Genomic DNA, 12,163 nt, shown 5'->3' with positions numbered 1-12,163 from the left:
AATACTAAAATAAAAATACAGATACATATTTTTTTTAAACGAACACTTATTTTATAAAATTCTAAAATAAAAATACAAATACATATTTTTTTAAAACGAACACTTATTTTATAAAATATTAAAATAGAAATACAGATACTTATTTTGATACGAAGGGAGTAATTCTTATTTTTTAAGTGATAATTTTTGTAAATTTTTGAAATCATGAAACTTTTTTATTTTAAATAAATTATTATATAATTAGAAAAATTAAATATTTATTAGAAAAAACCCTTTTTATAATGTGTATAAATAAAAAAAGAGATATTAATTTATTTAATTTGCAGTTAGAGGAGGCGTAAATTTCGGGTCATCTCCGGGTCAAACCTACCCAAGAAAAAAAAACCCTCATAAAAATGCATTTTTTTCTGTATTATGTTACAAAGTCAATAACTATGAAACATGACTTTTTTTTTTCTTCCTAAAATATTATTTTTACTTTTAATATAAAAGGTAGGGATGTGTATCGGTCGGATCGGTGGGTTCGGGTGGCCAAATCAAAAACCCGATCGGAATTCTGAAATGGAAATTAAGACCCAATTTTTGGGTTTCGAAATTTGGGTTGTTTCGAGTTCGGGTTTTCGGGTTTCGGGTTAAGGTTGATCAGGTTTGGGTTTAATTATAGTGCAAAAATCATGTATATTCAATCGATTTTGAGGGTGAGATTGATTTAAATGATTGATAAATCGATAGTATGCTTAGAAATTGAAAAGAAAAAAAAAAAGCACGGCTGACTAGGATTTTTAAAATTTTCAAAAGATAATTAGATAAATAAATATATTTATATAGTATTTAGAATATATGTGTGTGTGTATATATATATATATATATATATTTCAGGTTTTCAGATGGATCAGGTGGCTAAAAGTCAAACCTAACCCGAATCCAAATTTCCCCCCAAAAGTCGGTGTTCGGGTTCCGGAACATTCAGATTTTGCATAAACAATTAAACACCTTATTTGTTGTTCGGGTTCGAGTTTGGATTTTGCGCACCCCAGATAAAAGGGATGTAGTTAGCATTCCCCTTTTCTATATGATTTAGGATGATGTCATATGTATTCCTTTTTATATATCAAAAACAAGTCAAATCTTACATTGAGAAAATACAAAAAGTAAGTTTTGATGTTGATAGGTATGACGAGAAAATTATTAGATAAGACTACCTCTTGATTTATTGTTTTAAGAGCATCTCCAACAGTTATGTTAAAAAAAATCAGATACTTTTCTTCTCTAAAGTAAGTCATTTATAAGGCAACTTTTTTCCCCTCCCCAACCAATGTGGGATCTTACAGTCCACCCCCTCCCCTCCCCCTGGGAGCCCAACATCATCACTGGCACATTAGTCAAGTTCTCGACACTTATGTCACTTGTAATATCCCAAACCAACCGTACTAGATATTGTCCGTTTTGTCCACACCTGAACTCACGGTTTAAAAACACATTTGATAGAAAATATATTCAGTCATTTATAAAGCAACTTCTGTTCATTTTTCCAACCCATACACGATCTTACAGAGAATCATAATTTTAAATAAATTAATAAATGTGGAAACAAATAAAAAATGGAATTCCAAACTTATCCCCTTTGAACCAAACCTGTTATTTAATTGTGGGATTAGGAATTTGGGATCATGCAATTGTCTCCTTTTTTATATGAATTTTGCAAACTCACCAATAACCAATAAATTATTTTAATTTCCTTATTTTTTTATTAAATTAATTAATTAACAAAATTAAAAAATATATATACTCTCTATCATGTTCCTATTGTTTAATGGATGTTACATTTGTCTACTGAATCTGGATATTAATATAAGTCTTGTTTTTTTGTGTATTTCTGTTCAATTTTACAGGTATTTTATGTATGGTTAGTGAGCCGACAGTTATATTACCCGACTCTTAAATTAGTTTATGGATACTTCTGACTCACTTTTCAAAATTTAACGTATTTTCGTTTCTTATGAATATAGTTTTTCTCTTGTGTCTTCAGTTTTGGGCAAACTTTCTTTTTACATTTTTCACAAAGTTAGCTATTTTCATGGAAACAACTGTTATACTCTTTGTGGGTGGATGTCAGATTTATTTATATCTCACTCTTGAACCCCAACTTCAGACGAAATATACTGTGCTCGTTTGGTTTGAGGTAGCTTTTAACTTGTTTGACCATTTTTATTTTTATTTTACTAATAGACTCGGTAAAGACATTTCATGCCCACGCTAAATGTCCACAATTAACCATAAGGGTGGTGCCCAATTGGTTCCAAGAATCAAAAGTGCTTGGAGGTCTCAGGTTCGAATCCAATGAGGAATACAAATCCCTTTTTGGCCACGGAGATTCAAATACGGTGACTCCGGGCTACCTGCGAAACGGATGGTCGTCCTGTGATTAGTCGGCTCGCATAGTTGGTTGGATATCCGAATTAATTAAAAAAAATGTCCACAATTAAAATGATACATGGTTTTATGATGTGTAATTATTATAGTTTTAATGTAAGTTAATAGAGAAAAATTGTATCCAATCAAGAGTGGGATGGAGAAGTAGATACTTATTTTTTAAAATTATCCTTTTATTTTAGAAGAAATTAAGGGGTTGTTTGTTTACCTCTTAATAACTTCATTAAGAGGTAGTTTTTAAATCGTTAACAGATAAATTTTGTTTGACAAAAAAAATCCGTCTTTTAATGGTTTTTAAACCCTCTGTATGATTTTGTACTTTGGGTCTCTCTTAACTATTCAGTGCCCTAATTTCATTCTGAACAATTACCAAACAATTATATTTCATTTTGCATTATATCATAAAAATCTCTTAATCATTCTGACCACTTAATCATTCTATACTAAACCATTCAACAACTGACAAATAACCTCTAAAATAGAATTGTGAATATTGATTCTTGGACAAAGAGAGTAAACTACAACATAAACAAATTCACTTTTCAATAATAGGTTGAAAGTGTGACCTCTACTTCATTTACCTGTAACTTTTAACATCTAAGGCGTTGTTTATTGAACACTTTATCAGTAAGCATTTATTGGGTAATTTATTTTACTGATTAAAATTACCAGGGCCAAAAATTTTACTTAGTAAGAGCGATAATAAGGATGAGAGAGTCTTATCCATTAAGTGAGAATGACAACTCTTAAGGGTTGTTTGTTTACCTCTTAATAGTTTCATTAAGAGACAACCTCAGAATCGTTAAGAGGTGAATCTTGTTTGACAAGAAAAAAGTCTCCCTCTTAATGGTTCAAAACCCTCTAAATGATTTTGTATCATGGATCTCCCTTAACCATTAAGAGCTCTAATTTCATTGTATACAATTACCAAACAATCAAATTTTATTTTGCATTATATCATGAAAGCCTCTTAATCATTCTGACCACTTAATCATTCTGCACCAAATTATTCAGCAATTGTCAAACAACCCTTACCCGGTAAACATTTATCAGATAAATTGTTATATACAATACTGTTTTAGTATACTATAAGTTTGAGTGTCGAGTCTTATCCGTAATTATTTATCAAATAAACGTTTAAATACGTGATCTCTAAGTTTGTATTTTTAGCATGTATTGCATTTTTTATGTGGTTATTGTTATTTTATTTAATTGCTCAATTTATATTATGAAAATAAAAATAAACAAAAACGCGTACCGACAGCGACCCCAAATTATTTTAGAGTAAACTACATGTTTAGTCCCTGTAATTTGTTGAAAATTGCTGTTTTGATCCTTGTATTTTCGTAATTACGTTTTTTTGTTCTTGTAGTCATTGATTCACAATTCATTGTTGTTTTCGTCTTTATAATTTATAATTTGTTAATGATTTCATTCTTTTAGTACATATTCATTATTGTTCTAGTCCTTCATACTTAACGATAAACAAGGTTCAAAACGGTGTGAGACGTAATGCGACGACGAGATCAAGCCTCAAGTCTTACACGCCACGTTGAGGACGTGACGTTTTTCAAGTTGCGACAGTAGGCAACCAATTTGGGTTTCATGTATATAATTAAAATCCCTTTCATTTGCAAGCCCTTTAATTGTAAAAAATCATACAAACCAATCTCAACCATCCATTTAGATTAATGAATATATGGTTCTGTAAGTATCTCAATTATTTCCTAATTTAAAGGGTTAATTGTAGTTAATGAACTCCATCATCTTCCATAAATATCTTGATCATAATAAATGAATCATCACTATTTTCTATAAAATATATATATATATATATATATATAGAGAGAGAGAGAGAGAGAGAGAGAGAGAGAGAGAGAAAGAGAGGGTTGGGTTCGAGACCAAGGGTTTTTCGTGAGACTCGTAAGACCAATTTATGTTCATTGATCAACTTTATAAGTTAATGATCTAATGGTCTAAAGTTGCATGGTGACAATCTTGTGATTATTGAGAAGCCTCGTGGCATTTATGAATGTTCAAATTGTTATTTTGTAGATCTAATCCAATGGTTGAGAATTGGTCTTACGGGTCTCACGAAAAACCCTTGGTCTCACGTGATCCCAAGGGTTTTTCGTGAGACCCATAAGACCAATTCTCAACCATTGGATTAGATCTACAATCTGAACATTTATAATCACGAAATTGTCAGGAGACTTCTCAATAATCACAAAATTGTCACCGTACAACTTTAAACCATTAGATCATTAGCTTATAAAGTTGATGAATGAACATAAATTGATCTTACGGATCTCACAAAAAACCTTTGGTCTCACATGAACCCAACCATATATATATATATATATATATATATATATATATATATATATATATATATAGGGGAGCGTTCAAATAAAAACCACCCTCATTTGTAAAAACCGTACAAACCACTTTCATAAGTCGATTTCATTATTTAATCTTATGAAATTTTTTCATGAAATTATTTAAATTATGTGAAATTGTTTCATATAATAATTTTTTTGATGAATTTGTTTCATATATGGTTATTAAATTGTTTCATATAATATTTAATGAAATTTTAATGAAACTGTTTCATGTATTTCTCTAAAATTAAAATAATGAAGATGATAATATCCATAATTAACACCATCCACAATAAAAATGGTTAATCAACCTCTCATAATTACAAAAAAAATGAAAAAACTGAAAAATTATGATTGGTTGAATGAGGTTTTCACGGTTTTTACAAATTGAGTGATTTTTATTTGAACGTTCCCCTATATATATATATATATGTGTGTGTGTGTGTGTGTGTGTGTTTTCTAACCATTCACTCAGACGATTATATTAAAAAAATTTACATCCATATTAGAAGAAGAAAAATCATAAAAAATATTATTATAAAAATAGTTTTTTATTAAATATTCAAAATTTATAAAACAACACGCCTTGTAAAAACCGCATGAGGCGGCGCAAGCCACACCTTACAGAAATGCTATAGGCAGGGACGAACCAATGCGGTGACACGGTTCACTGCTTCGTTCCTAAGTCGTAGTGTAAAAAAAAATATGGGATCGTAAAAAGTGACGCCATATTAATTAGTTGTGTGTCATCATGTATATTTTAAACTACAATTATGACACAAGGTTTCATTGGTAGAGTTGGTTTGCAAGACTTTTTTCATTTTAGACTCGACTTTGAATCTCGTTAGTGTCATTTTCTTAATTTTTAGATTATAATTTCAGATTTATTATGTTTCTGAAAATGAATTTCATTAAAACATTGAACACATGACCTCACATATGAAAAACAATGAACTAACCAACAAACCAATGGTAACTTTAAAAACACATCCCTATATTTGTTTCTTATAAGCAAATGGTGTCAGCGCTTGAAATTATTTTTAGGTCGGTCTTTGGCTATTGATCTTACCGTAACGGTACATACACACCTTTCGTTATATCACGTCATGCATTGATGGTAAACTATTGACGGAGTTACTCTCAAGGATGAAAACAGTAATGAATTACAAATTATAGGGACAAAAACCGTAACTTTAGAAACACAGGGGACTAAAAACGTAGTTTAACTCATTATTTTATTAAATTTAAATTGAGTGACGCTCCTATTCGTTTATAAAAATGAAACCGATATCATTACTCGACATTTCTAGAAAAAACATCGATATTCGCAACACCACACTCGAAATGGGGCGGAGCAACGGCAGCAGTAAGTGGTCTACGGCGGTGGTTGTGGCATTCTGCGCCACCGTGATGGTGATGCTACCGGAAGTCACCGCCAAGCGGTATATTGTCGGAGGAAATATGGGCTGGACTTCAAACGTTAACTACACTCTGTGGGCCGGAAACCAAACGTTCTACTTCGGCGACTGGCTCTGTAAGTATCTCGCTCGGATCTACTCTTTTGCTTCTCTAATTGATGTGTTTCTAGTTGTAGATCTTTGAATACTTGTTTATTTCAGTGATTTTGAAGTTAATTGAGCTAGATCTTCTAGTTTATGTGGTTTAGAGTGTATGAATCTTCGAATGCTAGTGATTATTGTTTGAGTTTATTGAAGTTATGATTTACTAATTTGAGTAAAATGCTGGTAATCATCAAGTTAAGAACATTGAGGACATTGTTCAACCTCATTTTTTGTGCTTTTGAGTAGAATAAGGCACCAGAGATCTGCAATTGTAAAGAGGCAATGCTTGTATAATTTGCGATGAAAACGGGATCTCAGTCTGTGTCTTTGTTGTTGAGCTGCCATAGAAATTTTCAAATTAAAGTGAAGGGGAAATGATGTTGTTTTTGGGGTAAACATTGAGTTCCACCCTCAAATATTGAAATTTGTTGCAAATGAAACTTTACTTTCTACACTTTCAGCAAAGCAGAATCACCACTCAAATTATAAGCATTGTCTCTTTACAATTGCAGATATCCATCGTCCTTTTACTACTCAAAGCACAAAGACCGAGATTGAATAATGTTCTCAATGTTATTCAACCGTAAGTTCACCTAACTGAGATAGTAATCACTAGCATTTGAAGATTCATACATTTATAAACCACAAAAACTAGAGAAAAAAAAGATCAACATCTCAAGATCTAGTTCAATTCATGACACCATATTTGCTTTTTGATATTGTCTTGGTATTTTGAACACAAACTCTTGCTCAAATCCTGAAAACCGTGCTTTTGTCACGTGTTCATATTCATTATGCATAGTGGACGTGATTTTTTTACAAAATTCTTGATGAATGTATCTGACACTTGACGCGCGCTCGGTGGTTCCCTGAAACGGTTCTCAACCGACCCTACGTCCCTACTCCATATGAACATAACAAATATAAAAGAATGTATCCCAGTTGTTCTTTTTATAATCTTTTCTATATTTGTCAAACGATTGTTCATCATACATGTAAAAAGGGTTTATCATCATGACCATATTTAAGGTTGGAGAGGTTTCATATGTTCTCACATGGTATCAGAGACTAGGAACTCACACTATGGACCAATTTGTACTTGTCCCTTTCTCAACACCCTAGGACAATCTCTGTCCGTTTAGCCTCCAAAAGGGTCGTGTTGATGTCCCACGTAGGCTAGATATGAACAATTTATCCGCAATACATGTTGGAACTACCGTTCTTTCTTCAAGAGCTCTTTTAGACAGTGATCTAACAGGATTTCACATATTCTCACATTATGCGCCTGTGTCAAACTATTTTTTTGTTTTGTTTTGGGTCTCAATCGTATTTCCCCTTGCAGTTTTTGTGTACGATAGGAACCAGAACGACATACTCGAAGTGAACAAAACCAACTACGAAACCTGCAACGCCGAGCATCCCGTTCACAATTACACAACCGGAGCCGGAAGAGACGTGGTGGAACTGAACGTCACCCACGACCGTTACTTCATCAGTAGCAAAGGATCCTGCTACGGCGGCATGAAATTACACGTACACCTCACAAAGCTACCGCCACCTCCACGTGCTGCCCCAGTAAAGAGTCACGCTTCAAGATTCGGTGGTCTCAGACGCCAACTCGTGATCCCGACCGTCTTCGCCGTCGCGGCCATCTGGGATTCGCTGCTTCTCCGTCTCTGATCAAGAACTCGAAGTCGAGATAGGTATAGGTGAAATGGACCCAAACTGGGTGCATTTCGAATTGGGTGTTCTCTTAATTATTTTGAATTTGGGTGTTGAATTTGTTTGTTAATTTGACCAAAAAACTGAAAATTGGAAATTGATTTATGGGTTTGATGAATGGATGTAATTGAAAACATTAAATTCTTATTGGAGCATTTATTTATTTTATTGCGTAACTGGCGGATTTGTTCACTTTTTCCACTTTGCACATGGTTAGTTGTTGTCGGTCTTGTCAATTGTCATCATTCACATGTGCATAGCTATTTGACTCTGGTTGGAGATTGGATGGTTTGTTTTTGAGTTTAATAATTACGTTGATAAAAAAAATTGTTATAAAAATAAATTATATAAAAAAGTAACCTAATTTTTATTTTAGGTAATGTATTTTTAAAACTTTTATTTTGATATTTAAGATGTAAAGTTTTAAATATTTAAATATTCGATTAACTATTGAAGATTAATTTTAGATTAAAAAAAATCAATGTCACTAACCACGTCAACAAATAATACTAAGTTGGATACCACATCATTCGTTACATCAACATGATAACCGGTTAATACTTCAACTGTTACCCGAGTACTTAAATGTTTAAAATTTTACATCTTATGTATCAAAATAAAAGTTTTAAAAATATGTTACCTAAAATACGTTATTTTTTATACAATTTATTTATAAAAAAAAAAACATATACTATAATTGCAAGGAATTCAAACAACCTCTAATTTTCTTACCCTTTTTTGTGGGACTTTAGATTATTTGGTATATTTTATCTACGTGTTTTTTATAATGCACATGATGTTTATTTAATCATAATGTTGGTATTTGGTCGTTTGAATTTATCGAATTCAAGTTTATAGATGTGTAAAAAATCATTTGATTTAATTAAAATCGACTCGTTTAGTTAGAGCTGATTGATCATAACTGAATATCCAACTGTAATTTGGATTGTATCAGATCCAAAATCTTAACATTGAAATTAGATGAATCGGTTGTTGAATGACAATTCAGAATTCAATAAAACCCAGCCAATTCAGTCCAGTTACTTTTTTAGGGGGAGTTCCAAATGCAAATCATGAAATTCTTACAAACCTAATCTGAACTACTGATTTTGTTTATATTGAAATTTAGAGGCATGCATAAAATGCGATTGAAAGTAAGTTTATGGACCGAATTAATCCACACCGTTGAATCATTGATTATCTATATGTATGGTTGAGATCGATTTGTAAAGTTTGAAGAATTTATTTGTTTGTAAAATAAACCTATCATACCTTTTGTGGGTTGGGTTCCAGTGAGAAGGGAAGTTATGATGAGAAGCGTAAGAAGAGATTTCCACCTTGTATCAATCATAATTAAATGTTAACACTAATGAGGTGTACCGAAATGCACCAGATCAATTCCTTTCTAATGCACGATTCATGGGTGGGCGTGAGACTAAAAGTGATTAAGGGTTCAGATATATTTTTATGTTTTTCACATTAACTCTTCTTTTCACACGATCATTCGCCACTTTTTTTACTGTCATTAAATTCATATATATATATATATATATATATATATATATATATATACACATACATACTGAATAATATTTTACGATGTTTTTAGTTGATATTTGTATGCTACGTTTTCTAAAAAAATAGTAGAATATATAAGAATAATCATTAAAAATGGTGCATTAATTACTCGTCACCATTTTTTAGATTCCCGGATCTAATTCCATTCAAAATGATATCATAACATTGAATGGACCTAATCCAGCCCAAAAAAAAAATATTCAGTAGATGAAATTAATTTGATCCAATCATCCGTTGCATTGATTTTGATCAGTTATCCAGTGTTAGCTGGATTGTATCAGATGATAAAACTGAAACTGAACATCTAATGGATCATCGGGTCAAATCAGCTCCACCTAAACTAACTGCATTTCATCTGATGAACACACTAATCATCACTAACATGTGAATGAGTCACGATTCGTTTTTAGGAAAATTCCTCATGACCTAACAACGAGAAGTAATAACACCTCGTTTTAAAGAGGGAAATTCACATGTTCAAATATTTGGTATCCACCAAATTCGGCAACCTTTGAAAAATATACGATGTTGTATGATAGTGAACATTAATCTTGCTGATAATTATGACGTTCAGTAAATTTGTTTGTCAAATTGCTTTTTCCAGTGTTTATTTAGGCAAAGTCACTCCACCATTTTGCCAACTAAGCTACACGTCAGAATCCTCCCGTGCTCTATTATTGTCATCACTAATTTTAATTTAATTAAAATTTGTAACTAATTGTTCCACACGTATAGAAAATGGGTTATGTGAACTCTTTATAAGTCCCAAGTTGTGGGCTACCGTTTTAAGTTGAATATGAAGTTATTGGTCAGCACGTTGAATCTGAAATATATCTCGATTTTAATGTTTTCTTTTATTTTTTTGGTCTCTGTCGATATTATAATATAAATTTATGTGGTTTTGAGCAAGTAATAATGTTTTTTTTTAATATAAACTTGAAGATATCATAAAAATTTTAAAAAATAATTTAAAAGTTCTCATTTTTTTTGTGTAATTTCTTTAATTCAATTTTTTTTTATTGTTAATTTAGGTTTAATGACGAAGTAATTTGTTTTTGATTTAATAATATAATTTTTATAAAGATAATAACTAAGTATTCTGTTAGAATTCAAAAATTATCTTAATTATATTTGAGATATATAAAATGAGAATTTTATCATGTATTTGATTATATTTATCTACGGTTAGTTACACGAATTCCAATGTGGATCTTAATAAGTTGTACTTATACACAATTTACTTGTAATCTTGAATTTTAAGTAATATGCATCAATAATATAATATAGATATCTCTTTTATTCGAAGATCTTTTTGCATAAAAATATAGTATTTTTTTATAGTTTATTTTTGTTTTCGTTCTTGGATTGATTTCTCTCTTTTACGTATAAGGGATCAAAACAGTAAATAATTGTAAACCATAGGGACCGAAACAACAATAAGTTGTAAATCATAAAAATGAAAACATCAATGAATTAAAAACTATAAGGACGAGAACTGTATTTTTTAAACCACAGGGATGAAATATACAATTTTTAACAAAACATGAGTTACTCAAAAATAATTATAATAAAAATAATATATTGTAAAAAATATGAGTAAACTACAAATTTGGTCCCTATGGTTTGATAAAGTTAACACGTTTTCTCCTTGTAATTTAAAAATTACCAGATGATCACTGTTGTTTGCAAAAACGTTTAGATTTGTTCCCTCCTTTTAAAAGCCGTTAAAGAATTTCATTAAATGGGGGACATTTTCGTCATTTTATCTATTTTTTTGTCTTTTACCAGAACCACAGTTATAAAATCGATTTTGATTGAGTAAAAGGCAAAATATTTTTGATAAAACGATGAAAATATCTCTCGTCTAACGGAAAGACGAAATAGAGAAATTTTTGCAAACCATGATAACCATCTTGTAATTTTGAAACTGTAAGGACGAATAGTATTATTTTCGACAAACCACATCGACCAAACTTGTAGTTTACTAAAAAATAATTGCTGATTGGGCTTATTTATGATCGTGAAAATGAAAGTTTGCTATAACATTAAGGTGTCCTTTACCAAACGCTTAACCCAGTAAGTGTTTACCAAGTCACATTACTTTATCAGATGAATATGACAAAGACTAATAATCTTAACCGTTAAAAAACGAAAGCAAGAATCAAGAGTCTTACCCGGTAAGTAAGGGCGACGACTCTTACTATGGTTAGCGCTTACCTGGATAAATTGCTGCATATGATGCGTTTTGGTGAATAAAATCTTATCTGATAAGTAAGCAATAGTATTAAATTTTTCCAGTAAGCATTTACCAGATAAGTGTTTAGATAAATGACCCTTAAATCCAAACTCAATAGATTTAAATATTTGATGGAATAAAATTGAATATGTTCGATTATGAACATATTCACAACTCATGTTCACATGTCGGCCCTATGCTCGTGTGAACATCATCTGTGTCTTGCAATGTAAACACTATGTTCATATGTC

General features: G+C 31.1%; 1 protein-coding gene across 1 annotated transcript; it reads left to right on the top strand.

The window, feature by feature from the left end:
* The first annotated feature begins 6,122 nt into the window (after positions 1-6,122).
* LOC112515526 (lamin-like protein) lies at positions 6,123-8,264 on the top strand. The gene is made up of 2 exons (XM_025122401.1): positions 6,123-6,348; positions 7,719-8,264. The coding sequence occupies exons 1-2, from the start codon at positions 6,159-6,161 to the stop codon at positions 8,054-8,056; spliced, it is 528 nt and encodes a 175-aa protein (XP_024978169.1). The 5' UTR covers positions 6,123-6,158; the 3' UTR covers positions 8,057-8,264.
* Positions 8,265-12,163: the final 3,899 nt, after the last annotated feature.

This window comes from Cynara cardunculus, assembly GCF_001531365.2.
Source record: "Cynara cardunculus var. scolymus isolate 2C chromosome LG 7, CcrdV1, whole genome shotgun sequence".
Taxonomy (NCBI): domain Eukaryota; kingdom Viridiplantae; phylum Streptophyta; class Magnoliopsida; order Asterales; family Asteraceae; genus Cynara; species Cynara cardunculus.
Note: the sequence above shows the minus strand (reverse complement) of the source record. Positions and strands in the feature narration are given on the sequence as shown.

Excerpts from the sequence above, each read along its gene's own strand:
- LOC112515526 (XM_025122401.1), top strand. The coding sequence starts at position 6,159 with ATGGGGCGGAGCAACGGCAGCAGTAAGTGGTCTACGGCGGTGGTTGTG. Across the intron at positions 6,349-7,718 it reads CTACTTCGGCGACTGGCTCT|TTTTTGTGTACGATAGGAAC; the intron begins GTAAGTATCTCG and ends TTCCCCTTGCAG.